Source organism: Lytechinus variegatus, chromosome 16 (genome assembly GCF_018143015.1).
Source record: "Lytechinus variegatus isolate NC3 chromosome 16, Lvar_3.0, whole genome shotgun sequence".
Classification (NCBI taxonomy): domain Eukaryota; kingdom Metazoa; phylum Echinodermata; class Echinoidea; order Temnopleuroida; family Toxopneustidae; genus Lytechinus; species Lytechinus variegatus.
The window spans coordinates 25021664-25041697 of record NC_054755.1 but is presented as its reverse complement, the minus strand read 5'-3'; the positions used below and the strand labels follow the sequence as shown (position 1 = coordinate 25041697).

General features: G+C 37.9%; 1 protein-coding gene across 1 annotated transcript; it reads right to left on the bottom strand.

The window, feature by feature from the left end:
* Positions 1-18582, bottom strand: LOC121429775. The gene is made up of 11 exons (XM_041626995.1): positions 17980-18582; positions 16775-16941; positions 14814-15051; positions 13103-13501; positions 11606-11851; positions 10870-11007; positions 9473-9734; positions 7849-8124; positions 6214-6441; positions 1594-1725; positions 1-1129 (listed from the first exon to the last, which is right to left on the bottom strand). Exons 1-11 carry the CDS (start codon positions 18550-18552, stop codon positions 774-776), a joined length of 3015 nt encoding a protein of 1004 aa, XP_041482929.1. The 5' UTR covers positions 18553-18582; the 3' UTR covers positions 1-773.
* Positions 18583-20034: the final 1452 nt, after the last annotated feature.

The following is a 20034-nucleotide window of genomic DNA, read 5'->3' as shown; positions in this document are numbered from 1 at the left end:
ATTGGCTATCCATACTTAAACCACAACTTTAAACCTGAGTTAAGTTCAACCCGACTTCAGAATACGGGCCCATGAGTCTTTCAATAGCAACTTTCCAGCATTTCGACTAGGAGAACAATGAAATGTGAGAATGGGTGGTAATGAAGAGCCACTTGTGGGATTCCTTCAGGAAAGACACAGCTCTGAAATTTTGACAAGGTATCTAAATTAAACCCTTGGCATAAGTTTTTTTTTACTGTCAAATCAACCCATGGCTCACATCTTGGCTAACTTTACGTTTCCCTGCATGATTTAGTAACACTTTTCCACATGTCCAATTCAGCTGAAAGACTCTGCAACTTTCGTCCTAACTGCTTGGGATTCTCCACTTGACAACTGTTTTCAAAGACACAAAAGGCAGAGTGCATCCTTCCTGGAATGTAGTCAAAGAGGGCATTGTTCACGTTTCCCTGCACGATGTAGTAACACTTTTCCACACGTCCAATTCAGCTGAAAGACTCTGCAACTTTCGTCCTAACTGCTTGGGATTCTCCACTTGACAACTGTTTTCAAAGACACAAAAGGCAGAGTGCATCCTTCCTGGAATGTAGTTAAAGAGGGCATTGTTCACGTTTCCCTGCACGATGTAGTAACACTTTTCCACACGTCCAATTCAGCTGAAAGACTCTGCAACTTTCGTCCTAACTGCTTGGGATTCTCCACTTGACAACTGTTTTCAAAGACACAAAAGGCAGAGTGCATCCTTCCTGGAATGTAGTCAAAGAGGGCATTGTTCACGTTTCCCTGCACGATGTAGTAACACTTTTCCACAAGTCCAATTCAGCTGAAAGACTCTGCAACTTTCGTCCTAACTGCTTGGGATTCTCCACTTGACAACTGTTTTCAAAGACACCAAAGCCTGCGTGCTCCCTTCCTGGAATGTAGTCAAAAAGGGCATCAGACTGGTACTCCTTGGTGAAACGCTGGATGCCCTGGTTATAGCAGTCAGTCTTAGCATTCTTTGATCTTTCTTCCGCAGGGCCTGACATTGCAAAGAGGGTACCAAGATCTCTTCCAAATGGCCCTTTCAGTTGAGCATATCTCGCAAGCAGGTCTGGGGTAATACTCCCTCCAGGAGGTTTAACTACTCCTGAGAGAGGATTAAACAAAATCACATAACGTTATGAGCCAAGTGAATAAATACAGGGACTTATTATACCCGACTCAAACTAATCTTCCATATTCCTAACTTTATTAAGCACTAGCTTTACAAAAAAAGAATTTGAATGATACTTGCAAAGAATGAAATTGTTGAACATCCACATGTATCAACTTTTAGATGTTGATACCACATATGGTCAGAGTTCACTGACCCTAAATGACCTCTGACCTTGATCACACGATCTGAAACTTATGCCAATTGATCAGTGACACTTGATTACCCTTATGTCCAGTTTCTATAAAACAAGTTCATATACTTCCTATGTTTTGATGACATTTCACCCCTGCCACAGCCTCCGCCAACATTGGAAAAAGAGGCGCAAAAAGGCTTACTTCCCATACATGCATGCAGGCAAGACTACAATTGTTATTAACCATGCAAACGATAATTACCGGCATTGTCCAAATTCACACATTCATGCACAGCGTCCAATCCAACGTTTCCTCCCGGCGTGCCTTTGGGGTTCGCAACTCTGTTCCAAAGGAAGCTGAATTGAAGTTCTGGATCAGCAAACCCTTCAACACCTGACACAAGGAACAAGTTAAAATATTGAAGCATCACAAAACACAATTTCAAAGGCAACTTTTTCAACCTGGGCCCCGTCTTACAAAGAGTTACGATGAATCTGATCAACCTGAACTGCATGGATACCCATCAGTGTTGTAATTTTCTCTATGGAAAATTCGCACAATGTCCTCTGTAACACAAAGAGAAGCCACAGAATTTTCAGGAAAACAATGAATGTATGAACATACGGCATATCTAGAAAATATTTTGAACAAACATGAAGTTGCTGGCTTTCCATAGGTGTGGTTGATCGGATCAATCGCAACTCTTTGTAAGTCAGGGCCCAGGGCCCGTATTCCATAAACGAGATAAGCATGCTTAAGTCAAAAAATCTAAGCATTTTGTCTTATTTTCTGTCTAAGATAAAATTCTTAGCCAAAACGCGTATTTCATAAAGAATTGGCTAAGAATTTTGTCTTAGAATTTGGCTAAGAGGTTTTGCGCAACTAAGACAGATATAGGATGAATGGCTAAGTAACTTTTCTTAAAAATGCAGATTCTGTATTCCATAAATACAACATGGCTAAGAATTTAGCCCTAACTTTAAGACAGCTGTGAGTTGTCTTAATTGTATTAGTTTCAAGGTAATTCAGCCAACAAAATTTTAGAATTTATACCTATATTGCATTTCGAGCTCCTGCCTCATTTTTTAAACCGATTTTCATGAAAATTTGAACACACATTGGTCTTAAGGTAAGGAGGTGGAAGATGTTTTTCTTTTTCAGAAATTGTGTTGCCATGGTAACAGTATATTATGGCCAAAATTTTGCCGTTTAAAATACTTCATTAATTTTCTACCAATTCTCATGAAAGTTGGCTCACACATTGGATTTGAGGAAAAGATGTGCAAGACACATTTATGCAAGTGTCGGAAATTGTGTTTCCATGGTAACGGTATATATTGGCAAAAATTATGTATAAATCTTGCTGTTCTAACTACTTCCTCAGTTTTTAACCAATTTTCATTAAATGTGGCACAAACATTAGTCTTGATGTGAAGATGTGCAAAACATATTTTATGCCTACATAAAAAATTGTGTTGCCATGGTAACAAAAAAAAACCAAAAATAAATGAAAATCTTGTAATTGAAATACTTTATCAGTTTTCAACTGGTCTATTCTCCTAAAAACTTGGCATACACATTAGTCTTGAGTTGAAGCTGTCTAAGACAAATTTTTGCCTGTATCAAAAATCATGTTGCCATGGTAACGAAATATTATATAACGAAAATCTTGTAGTTCAAACTCTTTCATCTTTTTCAACCAATGCTCATGAAATTTGGCACACACATCAGTCTTGAGTTGAAAATGTGCAAGAATATTTTTTGTCTGTATCAGAAATCGTGTTGCCAAGGTAACAACATATTATATAATGAAATTAGGTGAAAATCTTGTGGTCTGAAACCCTTTTTAGTTTTCAACCAATTCTTATAAAAGTTGGCTCACACATTGATTTTGAGGTATAGATCTGCAAGACATTGTCTATATTGGAAAATTTGTTACGTGAACCAATTTTTCTGTGGCCGGTCGAGACAAGTATTTCCTAATAAAACCAATATTTCGCAATTGGTAGCAAACTGATCTACAAATAAAAGAAATGTGATTAGACATGTGAGAATCAAAAACTATACCGAGATTGAGACAAGAACTTGACAGATTTACATTGAGGCCAGAAAATGAGATTGAGTCGATGTGGATTTTACTAAGAGTAAGATGTACCAGTACTTTGGAGCTAGAAAGAAGAAATTCACATTTGGCTGGATTCAACTTAATGCTAGATCCCTAGCCTGCTTCCTTTTTCAGGCCTACTGTAAGATGAATAGATCTAGACTATCCTACATTTACTATTTTTTAGAACTAGAATCTATATTTTGATAGAGTCTACAAGTCTCTACTTTAGATCTCGACCTATAATTATTAACACCTAGATTGTTATAGTTCTACTTCTACTAGATCTAGATAGGGTCTAGCTTTTAGTCTTATTTTTCTTCTAGATTTGACTAGGCCTACGTTAGAGATTATAGATCAAACAGTAGACTAGTCTGACTAGATCAGCCAGTCCTAATGTTAGGGCTACCGGCTAGGCTAGAAATAGAATCTAGAATGAATAGAAGAAAGTAGGCCTATAGCCAATATAATATTGGCTAGGCTGCCTAGACCTAAAGTAAATTTTTATATAAATGTAGGCCCCAGTCTAGACTGAGCTGTTGGTCTAGGCTTTACTTTAGGCCTGTTTTCTAGAAACCTAGGCCTAGATCTAAACAAACTCCCCAAAATGTATAAATTAAGAACTCCTCCAAACAAACATATGGACCTAAAAGAGAAGTAGACCTAGGCCTAGATCTACTTAGAATCTACATAGGCCTAGATGTCTAGGTCAGGACTAGGCCTAGATCTAACTTTAGGCATAGACCGTAGTTGGCAAGCAATGCATATGCCATAGCGATAGGCCTAGCAGTAGCACTGTAGACAGGAATAACCGTCGTTTCTGGGAATTTATTTAAAAGTTTCTGACATTTACTGTCATATCACATTGGTGAGATTAGGGTCTAGTCCAACGTAATGTTGTTAGACTGTCGAGTGTCGTACTCGTAGTTTAGCAGAAAAACCAAAATACAGTCGGAGACAGAAGCTATTGGTCTAGGGCTAGATCTAGGCCTAAGTCTAAGTCAGATCTATTCTAGTCCTAGGCCCTACATGTAAATCTATCCCTGTCCTAAGTAAGGCTAAGCCAGGCTAAGTCCTGAATGTTGTTCTAGGCCTAGACCAATACTAATATAGGTCTATATGATGTATTAATATACTATTATAATTTATATAGATTCAGTCTCGGTTGCTCGATCCAATATGGCATGCCACTACTAGTAACAAAGTTACGTTTTGCAGCCTTCATGAAACTAGTAAGTAAAAAAAAAAAAACAATGACAATGTTTAATACTCCTGCAAACAGACGAATATTATAGATCTAATTGGGCCTAGGCTAGATCTAGGCCTAATGTTAGACCCAAGACTAGTCTCAAAAGTTACAAAAGGGCCTAGGTCTACTTAAACTGAAGTTAGAGTAAAGATGTCGAGAGGAATATATTCAATTTATATTTTGACAAACAATACATGAAAAGTAATATATGGGACTGATACACAAAAAAAACTGTGCAAGTCACTCGGTTTGGGATTGAAATGTTTTGGTAATTAACAAAAATATAGATAAGTTGAATTAAAAATTCTTACCATATATGTGTGATGAATGCTCTTCTCTTACTATAATAGTTGTAATTAGTTTCAATAAAATCCAAATTTTTAAGAAAAATCAACTTTAGTCACATTTTTGCAAGTTTGTTGCAGTGACCTCTGCAGCAATTCATCATTAAGAAGGTCACTGAAGGTCATAGAATTTGAGACTTTGGCTTAGCCATATCGCCTGACTTGAGACAAATGTCTTAAAGTTTATAGAATATCGTTAGGGAAGATTTCTTAGACAAGCAAAATGCTAAGACAAATTGCTAAGACTTAAGCAAAAAGCTTATCTTGTTTATGGAATACAGGCCCTGATCTAAGACGTATGTTTGGACAAATTTCTCTGGTCCCAAAAGAGTTAACTTAGAAAAAAACTCTTTCTACAGGTTGACGTTCCAGGAGTCCTTATATTCACCCTAGTCGAAAATAATTTTTTTGACCAGATTATGTTGCCGTTGATCGCAAAGAAAGTCGGCACCCACCTCAGCCATGACATAATGTCCCAGATTGTGTTATTAAAGGGGAAGTTCACCCTGAAGAAAACTTTGTTGGAAAAATAGCAGAAAAAATCGTAAAAATTATTGGTGAAGGTTTGAGGAAAATCCGTTAAAGAGTAAGAAAGTTATTAGAGTTTAAAATTCTGGATTTGTGACGTCATAAACGAGCAGCTGCCCCATGTGTTATGTATTATAAAATGTATGAAATTCAAATTTTGTATGGCTCCTGATGACTTAATTTTATTTTCTTTTCATGATCGGGTGTGAAAAGATTTGTCTATTGATATACAAAAGTTACAGTGAAAAACATTTTCAATTTTCTGAGAAAATGACATTTCATTGATTTTTTACCATTCGCTACATAGGAATGCTGCTCGCATATGACGTCACAAATCAAATAATTGAAATTCTAATAACTTTTTAATTATTTGATGAATTTTTCTCAAACCTTTGGCAATATTTTTTATTATTTTTTCTGCTATTTTTACAATAAACTTTTTGTCAGGGTGAACTTCCCCTTTAATTGTTCCAGAATTGCCAAAATCTATTTCTAATAAATGAATCATGCTACATGTAATTACTGAATGAATGTGATAAGAATTGGGTGTAAATCACTGAATAAAGCTCCCAAACCTATAAATTCTGACCAGGGGGGGCTTATTCAGTCCCCCCCCCTTATGGGATAGATAGGATTAAACCTTAATGTTTACTTACATGCAAGAAAATAATGCCCAGTAGCAAGATACTCCCAATGACCCCACTCATGGAAGTTGAGCATATCAGCCTTCCAGTCATCCACCATGGCCGGTCCGTTACCCTCACTAACGGCTTGACGTCTGATAAGATGACATAGACCTTCATACATAAGAGCCTTGGTGTGGTTCAGCACATGGTCATCATTTTCAGCTTCAAGCGCACATTCCTCAGAACAGTACCATGTGTCTGGAAATAGAATAGAGAAAGACAGGAATTTAAGAATCTGAATATTGATATCAATCGAGCAGACTGTTTCATACTTGAGAGACTTGGTGTGGTTCAGCATATTGAAGTGCATAGTTACATTGGAAAAGCCAGGGTAATAATATCCAAGTCCTTGGAAGTGCCCAAAGGTGTTAAACGGTCCATGATATACACTGTATGCACAAGATACATAATATGCATAAGAACTAGAGAAGTACAGCATGTCCCACAAAAATGCTCAGGCACTCTGAGCATAATTTGAAAATAACATTATGTATATAATTTCATACTTGTAAGTAAAAGCATTTATTTCATGTAACTGGCTTAAATTTTATGTGATATGGTCTTTTGAACATAGAGACATGTGCTTTCTTTTTGCACCCATAAGAGAACCTCTCAATCCAAGTTTTGTATTACGGACGTTCCACAGCTAATTGAAATCCATGTCATTGTCACCAAATTTTGCAGAGTTACTTTACCACCTAAAAATTCCAAATATGCAAAAAGTAACATGGGTTCGTGTGCTTTATTTTTTGCCATCAAGCTTGGAAGTTTACCCATTTGAAAGGTCTCGAGAAATACAAAACAAGATAATTTTGCATTTTTAGACCCAACAAAATCACAACGTTGAGTTTAAACCCTTAATACTCAGTAAAAATCCACCTAAATGTCACCAAATTTTACACTATAGTTCCAAATAATACATTGAAGATAAATAATCCACTCATATCGCTATCCCTTTGCTCTTTTAGGAGAAGCAACACCTTCCAATTTTGAAAATGAGGTGTGAAGATGACAAAAACATATTTAAAAATTTGAATTTCTAGAACAGTACATACAGTCAGGGGCATGTTGCATAAAACTTTTTACCTGAGAAAACTCTGGTAAAAATTGAAAACTCAGGGTAGTCTGATTTCTGCCATTGACTTTAACACAGGGAAAAAACTCCGGTAAAAACAACCTGAGTTTTCTCAGGTAAAAAGTTTTATGCAACGGGCCCTAGGTTCAGCTACCCAAAATTAAGTTATATTAAGTGGTACAAACTATATCTTTTCATCAGAGGTGAGTAAATGAATAGGTCATCCCAAAGTCCGAACAAAAGAAAATCCTTGCAGATGTATGCCTGTGGCTGAACATAAATAGATATAATTTGCGCCACTTGATCTATAACAAAGCTTGAATCTAGGACGAAGAAGTTTGCTGATGTATAACGACAAAGTGGTCATTCTCTTTGAATATTACATAAAATTTCAGATGTAGAATAAATTGTAGTTTACAGGAATAAAGAATATAAACAATGTTGTTTTGTCATTTTAGTATTATACCCATCTAGAGTGCCATTAGAATTTTTGTGGACATGCTGTGCAATTATTATTATCATTATATTACCTGGTAAGGGAGCATCCGTGCTAGTAGACACACAATCTTGGTGGTACCACACATACTTCTTACACTGCTCCGCTAGGTGACACTGGACCATATTCACCCCCACCGGTTGCTTCGTGTGACAGAAACAGTAGATGTAGGATGCGCTCTTTTGACATTTCTTGGAGCAGTACCAGTCATCTTCCGAGTCCGGAGCCTTTTTCAGTCCCAAACAGTCTAAGTGGAACCAGGAATGCTTGCATGTTCTGGCGCAGCACAAGACCATGTCATCTGACTTCTCTGTTAGTATAAAGTATATACAGAAAGAAGGGAGTTAAAGCCAATACCAACAAGCAGCCTCGCAAAGCACCGCCTCAAGTCCTCAGCTACTTGAAGGGGAATGAAATCTTTGGAACAAGTAGGCTTCTGTTGAAAAATCAAAGAATAAGAACAAAGAAAGTTTGAAAAAATCGAAGAAATAATGAAAAAGTTACGAGCATTTGAATATTGCAATCTTTAATGCTGTGGAGATCCTCCTATTGGCAATGCGACAAGGATGTGTGATGTCACATGTGAACAACTTTCCCTTTGATGGACTATAAAATACCTCCAAAATGTCTCTTTTGCTTTTTCTTACGGTGATACAAATTCTTTATCCATGATGAATTCTTTAAAAGTCTGTATTACATGCCCTCCTATAGAAAGAAGACATGATCTACTGATAGATGTGATAAAAGAGGCAATTTAAGTGAAATATGTACTAAAGTAATGAGGAGAGTTGTTCACAAGTAACATCACACATGTTTGTCGCACTGCCAATATGAGGATCTCCATAGCATTAGTGATCACAATATTTTAATGCTCATTACCTTTGTTGATCTGTTTCTTTGATTCTTCTGTTTTCACACAAGCTATCTTGTTGCAAAGATTTCATTCTCCTTCAAAGCTGGCAAAGGTTTCCGACCCACAATGCAACATTCTAAGCATTGCAGAGTTGTGTAGACCCACTTGAATGATAATACTACATTCATACCATAATAGTTTTTATGTTACCAAATACCCCCAAAAAAGTACCTTTCCAATAAAAAAATTCTCTATACATACTTACTCAGAGGCTAAAATCATTTTAAGTATTATCATTATGGCAAAAAGGATATTTTCAGACCATTTATTTTGAACACTTAAGGAATGAGAAACCACACAATTTTGGTCAGTTTTCTACCTCTTTAGGGTAGATCTAATTGCTAATTTTATCATATTCCATTGGCTCATATCCTGGGACATACATCATTATCCCTCCAAGATTTTGAAAATAAACCAGTACCACCCTCTCCCTCACACAATGTTCTATGTAAATAACTAATTTGGCCTATAAAAATATAGTCCTACATATAGATTAGCTTATAAACATAAACAATAATTCAATAAATAAGACAAAATATAAAACTTTGACACCACTGTTATATGAACTGGTCGGAAGTTTCACTAAGATTGCAGTGTCCACTTCTAATGCTTGAGTGAATCCCAAACTTCAGAATTATTAATTTTTCTCCTTATTCTTTGAATCTCTCGCTGACTCTCCTCTACATTTAACCCTAAGAAGACTGGGGGGGGCTGATTCATTTATACATGCGAAAACTTGAAATACCACGAGCGTTGCAACGACAGTATCGAAGGGCTTTTTCCGCAACGTCTTTCAGTTTTTTGTCATATGATGCGGCAGCTACGTGTACATCTTCTCTTTCTGGAGGAGACCAGCAGAAGTCCACCACTCGATGTGCAAGGTTAGTCAACCACTCGAGTTGCTTTGCATCATTCTCATTGCTTGGCAGTCCTTCCGGTTCATCTTCAAGTGACGTCACTCCACACAATTTCATTGCACACAATAGGATGTGTGATTCTGTCACAAACTGTAGTGCAAAAGAAAATATGAGAAACATAATGGAGCTCACTTGAATGCCCAACTGAATACTCAACAGTTTTAATTAATTGCACATAATAGGATGTGTGATTCTGTAACTTCTTAAAGCAATAGAAAATGTGATTAATTTAAAGGACCTGCTGTGCTGCGTTCCCCTCCCTTGGAAATCCTAGTTAATCTTCAAACTTTGTCACTCCACAGAATTTCATCGCACACAATAGGACATGATGTTCAGTGAAAAACTATAAAAAGGAAATTTTTAGGAGCATAACAGCACAGTGTCCTTTTTTCTATGCTTTTATAAAACCAACTAAATCATAAGGGTGAACTCCCCCCCCCCTTCAAGAGCCTCATAACAAGTTAAATTCATGGATACATCGTTAATGTACGATATTTGTCAATATTGTTGAATTCTCAATTGAAAAAAAATAAGGAGCAATGTTTGTAATACACATCTTTTCATCTTATCATGATAAAAATATACCAATCTTTAATCATTTTGTATAAAAAAATTACCATGGAATATTATTAGCTTGTTAGAATGAGTGTTGTGGACAATTCAGGATACATACGTGACTTGCCACCCTCAATCCAATCATAAACCACCCAAATCAATGTTGGGATTTTTCCTGAGCTTGAAAAAGCACATCAAAGGCTTTGGAAATGATGTGTAACAAGTTAAAATTGCTCAAAAATAATCCTCACAAGTTATTGATTAAATGTAGAAGATATTCAGTGGGAGCTTCAAAGAATAAGGAGAAAAAAAACAAGGTTTAGAAGTTTGAGGTTCACTCATGCATGAGGTGTGCAATCTCTTTGAAACTTCCAAGCAGTCTGGAAAAGAAGTGGTGTCAAACAAAAGTTTATGTGGCATCTCGTCTGTTTTACAAGTATTTACAACTTAAATTTTGACAGTCGGAAGAAGAATTATTCTTTTAGACAAACTTATTTTCCATTTTTTACTACTTGGAGACCAAACTATTTAGGCAGTTTACAGAGAACCTTCTCTGTCAGCAATTGTTGGTTTTGGGGAAAGTCGGGCCACATACAATTGAATACAACTGAAACAAATCTCCTGCAACAAAGACACGACTCTGACTTTTATAGATGCCTTGCATACATACCTCGTACATATCCCATGCATGCTGATATCTTTCATTGGTCTCGTTCTTGAATAATCTGAGATTAAACTGGTTCCGCAGCTGGGCGATCGTCCCTCTATCAGTTATACTGGATGCTTTGAAGAACCTTTTATTTGATTCCTGTTTCAAATGATTCATTAATATCAATATCATTATCACAAATTATAACATATCACTAGCGCCAGATCCATGAGTATTAAAGGCATTTTGATCTAGTGGTTCGACTCTTTGTCTTACATTCATTGTTACTGGGGTTTGATTCTAAGTCATGGCATGTTTTACTTCAGCAAGAAATTTACCCACATTTTGTTGCAATCAACCCAGGTGAGGTGAGTGGGTACCCAGTGAGAAAAAATCTTGAATGCTTCAGCACCCGATTGAGGTAGCCATGCTATAGCAAAGGATAATGACATTATTCTGTTAAGCAGGGCCCACTTTTGACAATGAGGAGAATATTAGAATATTTCATGTAATCCAAAAGAAATAGTGAGTAGATGACGTCATCAGTCTCTTTATTTACATACCAACCAGGATATGCGTATAACTCTTTTGTGAAATTGAGTGAAACTTTAAAATGTCATAACTTTCTTATTTTACATCCGATTTCGATGAAGTTTTCAGTGTTTTGCTTGTTGGATATTTCTCTTTTTATTCAAATCAAATTTTTTGGGGGTGGACTTGTCCCTTAACTATGTAATTAGCATAGCATTATTCTTACTTGTACATGGAGAAGTTCCTTTTGATATTCTTGAGGGCAGGCAAATATGGGAACAAAGCGACCATCCCCGTCTTCTCCTTCACTGCAGGCATGCCTCTGCGCATGAAGAATGGGCTCAATGTCCCCACTCAGTAAGCATGGTGTCGGCTTACCTTCCTTCACAGGCATATAGTTCTGCAAACGTTCAAGGACAGATATCATACCCTGTTTGGAGCCTGGGTTAGCATCAACTACGCCAAGTGTAACCTAGTGAATGAAGGAGACAAAAGGGATTCATGTAACAATAGTACTCATATTTCAATACAACAAATGATGAACTATAGGATTTGTAGAATGCACGTATCCATCTTTGCTAGGTGCTCCTATAGTATATTACCCTGGCTAAGCTTGTCTAACGATTCCAGTGCTCACAGCTTTTTGAGGAATTACTTCCTGCTGGTACCCATTTACCTAGACCGATAAATAGGTATATTTCTATCAGGGATATGCTTTGCTGAGACTTCATCTGGCTCTGCGGCATCCCCTCCATCAACAGAACGATGACGGTCATTTGCTCTGGCGAAAATTGCTCCGTTCTAAATTCCACACACTAATCGAATGACCAATTTCAACCAGAGCTTCCAACATTGGGATGATAAAATCCAGTAGATTTCGCGGACGTATGATTTTGTGAGGGAGCGGGGAATCTGTCCCACGGATGGGTATAAACTTAACATATAACCATATTGTAACAGTAACCCTACATCTAAAAAAAAAAATCAGAGCAATTGTCACGGGAGCAAATGTCGTGTCACCCTTTACTTATCCTAAAAATAATTCACAAACTGTCAGTCTCTCTCAGTCTTCCCCAAAGTCGGCTAATTTCAAGTACACTGTATATCACTTCTATCATCCGACTTTTATGCCTTCCACTGAACTTGTGCACAAGCTTTTTTAATAGAATGTGTGATGGTGTATGAAAACAATACCAATTCTGAATTGAATTGTGTCGAGCAAGGAAAAAATATAAAGGGGCTCTGGCGATTTTCAGCCCTGAAATGCTGAATAATGAAGAAAGAGTCCCAGAATATCCCCATTCATTGCAACTTTAAAGCTTTATCCAATGTTGCAGTATGTTGTGACAAGAAGCCCCCGAAAGTAAATAAAGAGGCTTTAATAGGAGGAAATTATAATTTGTAAACAAATTTTCGGCATTACTCCTACATGTATGTATTAAGATCGCATGCTCGATCTTTTAATGAAAATCATAAGTCAGAAAAAATTGAACCAGTGGGATTCGAGCCTGCCATCTACTGCTTTCCGGGCAGCGACTTAACCACCAGGCTATTCTGGTTCATGGCTAAATCACGATGAACTTGAATTCAAATACCCTTGATCCTCTTCTTTCTGACTCATTAATATGCATAATATGCAAATGCAGTCCGCCATCGACAATAAATAGTAAATCCCCCCCAAAATTAATTATTTTTTGTTTGTTTGGATTCAAGTCAAACTCACGCATTGAGACTTCTCATCCATTTCTTTGGTGTGGCTGTGAAGGATCCTGGAAGGCATCATCTCCTTCAGATGCTGGACTTTCGTCAGGTGCTTGGTGATGAGGTGCTTGACCAGGAATACAGCCCTCGATCTTCTGCGCTCGAAGACCTCAGGGGACGGGAGAAACGTATAGGGATCAAGTTCGGCAGCCGGCACTTGCACCTTGGTTGCTCTCCCGGCTAAAATATGTCTTTTCACAGGCTTCTTATAAGCACGATCTTTGACTGCAAAACAGATAGTTTGTGTGTTTGAGTGGCCTGCTGCATTTGCTTCACTTCCAAGTTGGACACGGCTGTAGCCAAAGCCATAACTATCATGCCTTTGGCCGTCTTGCGATCCTTGATCAGCTTGCATTTTTTCCTTTATCAGAAAAAAAAAGAAAAAGAAATTCATGAAGAGTTCTCTATGCCATCTTTATCTAAATGTACTCCATTCAAATGCAGGGTGCTACACAACTTTTTGGAAGCACTTGCCCAGTTGGGCAAGTAAATTTTCAAATAGTTGGAATATAATTGCCCAAAATCTATTTCACTTGCATGAAAAAATCCTTGAAAAAAAAAAAGTTTTACCTCTTCAAAAGAAAGTTTTGCAGTTTATAAACATTGACATTTTTCTCTCTTTTGACATGAAATGATCTTCCTGCCATGACCAAAATTAGGGTCAATATTATCAACCCTAATTTTGGTCAATCTACTGTGAGAATTTTGGTTGCCAAATTCAGACAGGTAGTTTTGGTCTTTACTTCAAATCACTTGCCTGACTCTAACTTTTACTTTCACCAGGCAATCGGGCAAGTGCCTATCTAGCGCCCTGATATATAGAATGCTACATCAAAAACATCAGTAAAAACATTAAATAGAGCTACAGCTTCATGTCATTCTGCCCAAGATAAAAATAAAATCCTCCTACTTGGGCAAATATGACTTATGTGGTTTATTTGAATAGCTCCACAGTTAATGCCTATTTTAGTTAGACATGAATCTAAATTAAACATGATAAACAGCCATGTGCCCAAACACTTTTCATAAATGCAATCACATCATTGGTAATATTTCCTTCAAATTCATTGAAGTTGGTTACACCATGAATGCACACTAAAGATGTAAAATGTTGATCGATCATCTTTTTATACAACATCGGCTTCGAATTACACCCAAAACTCGCAAGTAGAACCTCTCTCTTGTAAAGGCCACCGCACACCTTACGACCCCACTGGTCGGCAACTGGCGTGCGACTGAGTGAGGGGAGGTGAATCGCAAGGCAGTCATAAGCCTCGACATCGCACACCTTGCGATCCGATCTGCGACTCATGCAAGCGCTTTTTGCTTTTTGGCATAGCAACTGAGAAAGTGCGCTTACTACTGCGTATGCGTGTTATCAATATACGCGTTGTGCAACTGTGCTGTCTGATTGACTGGAAGTTGGATTGAACTAGCGATCCAGTCTAAGGATTCGACATGTCAAATCCTTATGATTTTCCTTGCGACTTGTCTCTGACCGGTCTGCGACTCTGAAGCTGACAAGCGCTGTGATGTCACATCTCCCCTCACTCAGTCGCAAGCCAGTCGGACACCAGTCAGGTCGTAAGGAGTGCGGTGGCCTTTATTCACTAGTAAAGGCCACTGGGAGTGATAAAACAGGGAAAATTGAAAAAAAATTACCAATCATTTACCTGAGACTCTTTCCAGTTCAGAAGTTCCTGTTCATGTTCTTTTCTAATGGCATTGAGATTGCCCTTGATTGCACACTTGCTCTGGGATATCGCAATGTGGTTAAATGTACTGATAACCTTCTTGCTTGCTTGTAGTTTGAAGAGTTCTAAAGCAACAGACGATGGTACAAACTTGTAGTTGCGGGATCTAGTGTAGAGGGCAATGTTCAGCATTTGGACAGCCTTTCGAGCAACATCACTGAAAAGTACAGACAGAATGTTGATTTAATAGGGAAACAAGGTGGTTCACGAACCATCAGGCTTGCATGATTCTGTGATCAATAAAATATGTAAAATGACCTTTTGACCCCTAGATATGACATATGAATTCATCATCCACATCAACAAACATGTGGTATTGCCCAAGGATCATTGTACCAAGTCTGAATATGTAACAGATGGAAAAATAATGAAATGAGAGCAATTTGAACAAGTGGAATGCCTCTGGCCGTCTCATCTGCATCACACGATTCAACATGAAAACTACTATAACTCGCACAAGATGTTCAGTGATACTTGGTTACTCTCATTTTCACCTTTTATGAAATTGACCAATACACTTTACAGAGATAGGATGGTAATTCAACAAATACCCCAATGAAACTTGCACAGGATATTCAATCATACTTGATTACTCTTATGTCCAAGTTTCAAAAGTCAGATCAATAAACTTGCGAAGTTATGATGGTAATTCAACAGATACCTCCATTATGGCGAAAGTTCATTGACCTTTGATCTTGGTCATGTGACCTAAAATGCGCACAGGATGTTCAGTGATACTTGATTACTCTTACGTCCAAGTTTTATGAACTTGACCAACATACTTTTAAAGTTATGATGGTAGTTGAACAAATACCTCCAATTCGGCCAAAGTTCATTGACCGTAAATGACCTTTGACCTTGATCATGTGACCTGAAACTTGCACAGGATGTTCAGTGATACTTGATTACTATTATGTCCAAGTTTCATGAATCAGATCCAAAAACTTTTAAAGTTTTGATTGTAATTCAACAGATACCCCCAAATCGGCCAAAGTTCATTGACCCTAAATGACCTTGGTCATGTGATGTGAAACTCATGCAGGATGTTTGGTGATACTTGATTAATCTTATGTCCAAGTTTAATGAACTAGGTCCATATATTTTCTAAGTTATGATGACATTTCAAAAACTTAACCTCAGGTTAAGATTTTTATGTTGATTCCCCCCAACAAGGTCTAAGTACATTGACCCTAAATGACCTTTGACCGTGGTCATGTGACATGAAACTCTAATAGGATATTCAGTAATACTTGATTAACCTTATGGCCAAGTTTCATGGACTAGGTCCATATACTTTCTAAGTTATGATGTCATTTCAAAAACTTAACCTCAGGTTAAGATTCGATGTTGACGCCGCCGCCGTCGGAAAAGCGGCGCCTGTAGTCTCACTCTGCTATGCAGGTGAGACAAAAACTTAACCTTGGATAAGATTTTGATATTGATTCCCCAAACATGGTCTAAGTTCATTGACCATAAATGACCTTTGACCTTGGTCATGTGATATGAAACTCAGGCAGAATGTTAAGAAACAATTGATTACTCTTATGTCCAAGTCCATATACTTCTGAAGTTATGATGACATTTCAAAAACTTAACCTCCGTTAAGATTTCAATGTTGACGATGCCACCATCGGAAAAGCGACCCCATAGTCCCGCTCTGCTCTGCAGGTGAGACAATAAAAACTGTCTGTGGTTCACAACAGACAAAATGGCGGAAGTCGAAGTGGAAAATAGACAAAATGGTAGAAAGGATACAATTGGACCAAATATGTTGTAGAGAAGAAATAGAACAATGTAGATCAAGTAATATTGGCCCATGTGGGAGGAGATCAAATGGAAAGTAGGAGTGGGGGTAGACCAAGTGGCAATGTTTTCCATACCTATCATATTTTCTTTTCTTTTTGAGTGGTAGCATAGCCCAGATACATTGGACTGTGGCTGGTAAGCTCTCCTGAGCCTCCTCCATCGCTTTTACCCAGGAAAATGAAGAGACTGCAGAGTGGCTGATACGTTGCTGAAATGCCTTGATCTTTGGTTGTGATTTTATCTGAAAATAAAATCCATCGACCCGTATTCTGAAGTCAGATTTAACTAGACCATGTTTTAACTCTGTGCTAAAATTGTGGGAAGCCAAAAGTTGAAAAATTCTGTTTATATTGTATATTTTTTATGTTTACTATTTTGTTTCCTTTTGCTTTCATAATGAAGAAAAATACTTCAGTTGTCATATCCAGACAATTATGAACAATTTGGGTATCAGATGAGTTAATATATTGAATGTGAACTGTTCGGATTTGTGCTCCAATTGGCTCTCCATAGTTAAACCACAACTTTAAACTACGGTTTAATCTAAACCCGAGTTCAGAAATACGGATCATATTCATTGTTCAAAATAAAATAACAGAAATCCTCTCTTCTGTTATCTAACTTCTATTTACCTCTTGTACCTTAAGAATTAGTTTGAGTACTTAAAAAAAAAACTTAACATTATTTTGTTTTTTTACTGTCATATTAAAAGATGTCAAGCGTTTTTTACTCAGTAGCCTTTAGTTGCCTCGAACCATCTCAGCAAATTTTCAGTTTTCTTATCGGGATGCCCCCTTGTTTGAAATCCTGTTGGACTTGATGAGCAGTCTAAAACTGTAAGGCCCAATATTCCCCGGGGCATTCTACGGCTGGACTTTCTTGCATTGAATTGCAAATGTTTTATAAAAGCAATACTATTTCAATAGATTTGTTATTTTTGTTAAATGAAATTCAGTATTATATAGATCTATTCTTAATGCAAATACGATCTCCCAACACTCTCCAATACAATTTCGCTACTTCCCATTCCTTTGAACATTTGAAGGACAAATAAGCCCCCAACAAAAAGTTTATTTGAATAACAGTCAATCAATCAAACATTAAGTTTCGTTTGATTTCACAATAATTCTACATCCTTATCGGTGAGTTAGTATGCAAATGAGGGGGTTGACATCACCAACTATTTCTTTTGTATTTATATGAAATATTCAAATTTGCTCCCCATTGTCCTTCGAAACAAAATTTTACTCCTCTCAAACATGACAAAGAGTTCACATACCTCGTTTTTTATTATTTCTGCCACTACAGTTATCAGTGCTTGCTTGGCTGTTGCAGAAACCTTACTGAGAGCCCTGAGCCCGATCAGATATTTGTACTCCGTCAGGTAGGCAATGACTTTATCTATTGGCAAGGATCGACTTGAACTCTGTGATTTCTGGGTTTCTTCTCCTTCCATATCATCCCAATCTTGAACCTCAGGACCAGTCTCCATGGGAACCGCGCTTGTGGGTGATTCGATTTTATCTCTTCCCTCATTTTCCTGAGCGCAAGGTTTCTGTTGGACTCCACTATCAGAATTTTGCGATGGGGAGCAAACAGGTAATTGTAAACCTTTTGAATGAGCCCCATTTTTCAAAAGTTTTTTCTTAGCTATCAAAAAACTTTTTTGCTTCTTTGTTTTCTTCATGAAGCGCTCGCATTTTCGGCACACAAAATTGTCCAAACACACAGGCCCTCGACAGAATTTCTGGGCTATTCCCAGGGTAGTACATCTCCTTAGTCTAATCCGACCATAACCCTTCGCCCCTTTTACGAAGGTGATCCCACACATAGCACAGTCTGATAAATTCATGTTGGGAATCCCATTGAAAGCTTTTTCTGACGAATTATTGATGGGCATACCACACATTTCTGATGTACCGGTACTCATGTAGGGAGTCCCACCCATACCTCTTTCTGATGTATTCATGTTTGGAGTCTCACCTGCAGCGCTTTCTGATGTATTCATGTTTCGAGTGTCACCTTTAGCGCTTTCTGATGTATTCATGTTAGGAGTCCCACCCGTAGCGCTTCCTGATGAATTCATGTTGGGAGTCCCACCTGTACCTCTTTCTGATGTATTCATGTTTGGAGTCTCACCTGCAGCGCTTTCTAATGTATTCCTGTTTGGAGTCTCACCTGCAGCGCTTTCTGATGTATTCATGTTTCGAGTCTCACCTGCAGCGCTTTCTGATGTATTCATGTTTCGAGTCTCACCTGTAGCGCTTTCTGATGTAGTCGTGTTAGAAGTCCCACCCGTAGCGCTTTCTGATGAATTCATGTTGGGAGTCCCACCTGTACCTCTTTCTGATGTATTCATGTTTGGAGTCTCACCTGCAGCGCTTTCTGATGTATTCCAGTTTGGAGTCTCACCTGCAGTGCTTTCTGATGTATTCCTGTTTGGAGTCTCACCTGCAGCGCTTTCTGATGTATTCATGTTTCGAGTCTCACCTGTAGCGCTTTCTGATGTAGTCATGTTAGAAGTCCCACCCGTAGCACTTTCTGATGAATTCATGTTGGGAGTCCCAGCTGTAACACTTTCTGATGAATTCATGTTGGGAGTCCCAGCTGTAACACTTTCTGATGAATTCATGTTGGGAGTCTCACCGTTCCACTTCAGTAAATGAAGATTTACAGTGTATACAAAGACTGAAGAGAGATGTTGTCTGGTCGTCCGGTTTTCTGCCAAATAAAAGAAAGAATTGTAAGAATGAAACTAAACAGAAAGTGAAACCTTTATTAACATGAAATTATATTTGTGATAACGAAACACGATGAAACATATCAATATTTCAAATTTCAACATAGGATTGTTGAACTTCTTTAACCTAGCAGCTTATAATACAATCACAAGTTTTGCAAACTTTAACACCAAAAAGAGACTGGGCTATTTCAGATGTATTGAAGGCTGGAGGCATGATTCCGTCATCCCCCCCCCCCATTCCTTCCAGGGGTGGATCCAGCTTCCGCCAATAAGGGGGGGGGGGGAAACAATTTTATCACCCTTATTTTCCCCAATTGGCCGCTCAAAGTTGATTTTTGTTTGTTTTGTTGAAGGGGTTGTCCCAGTGGCGTAATGAGCCAAAAGTTTTGAGGGGGCTCGATATGGTGTATCACGTGAATTTATGATATCAAAATTCACGATATTTATCAGCTGATGCAAGTATTTTTTTGTCTAAGTTAGCACTGCTTATTCTATTGTCGCCCTCTATACTCATGGCGAGAATGGCGACAATAACAGACTGTGAGTAAATGCTCCTCTACTTTTGTTTTCCTGTGCAAAGGGGTGGTCCAG

Bases quoted from the DNA above. Each gene is read 5' to 3' on its own strand.
- LOC121429775 (XM_041626995.1), bottom strand. From the start codon at position 18,552: ATGAATTTATCAGACTGTGCTATGTGTGGGATCACCTTCGTAAAAGGG. The intron at 13,502-14,813 runs GTAAATGATTGG...TTTCTGATAAAG, and splicing joins TGAACTGGAAAGAGTCTCAG to GAAAAAATGCAAGCTGATCA. The intron at 11,852-13,102 runs GTGAGTTTGACT...TTCATTCACTAG, and splicing joins TGGATGAGAAGTCTCAATGC to GTTACACTTGGCGTAGTTGA.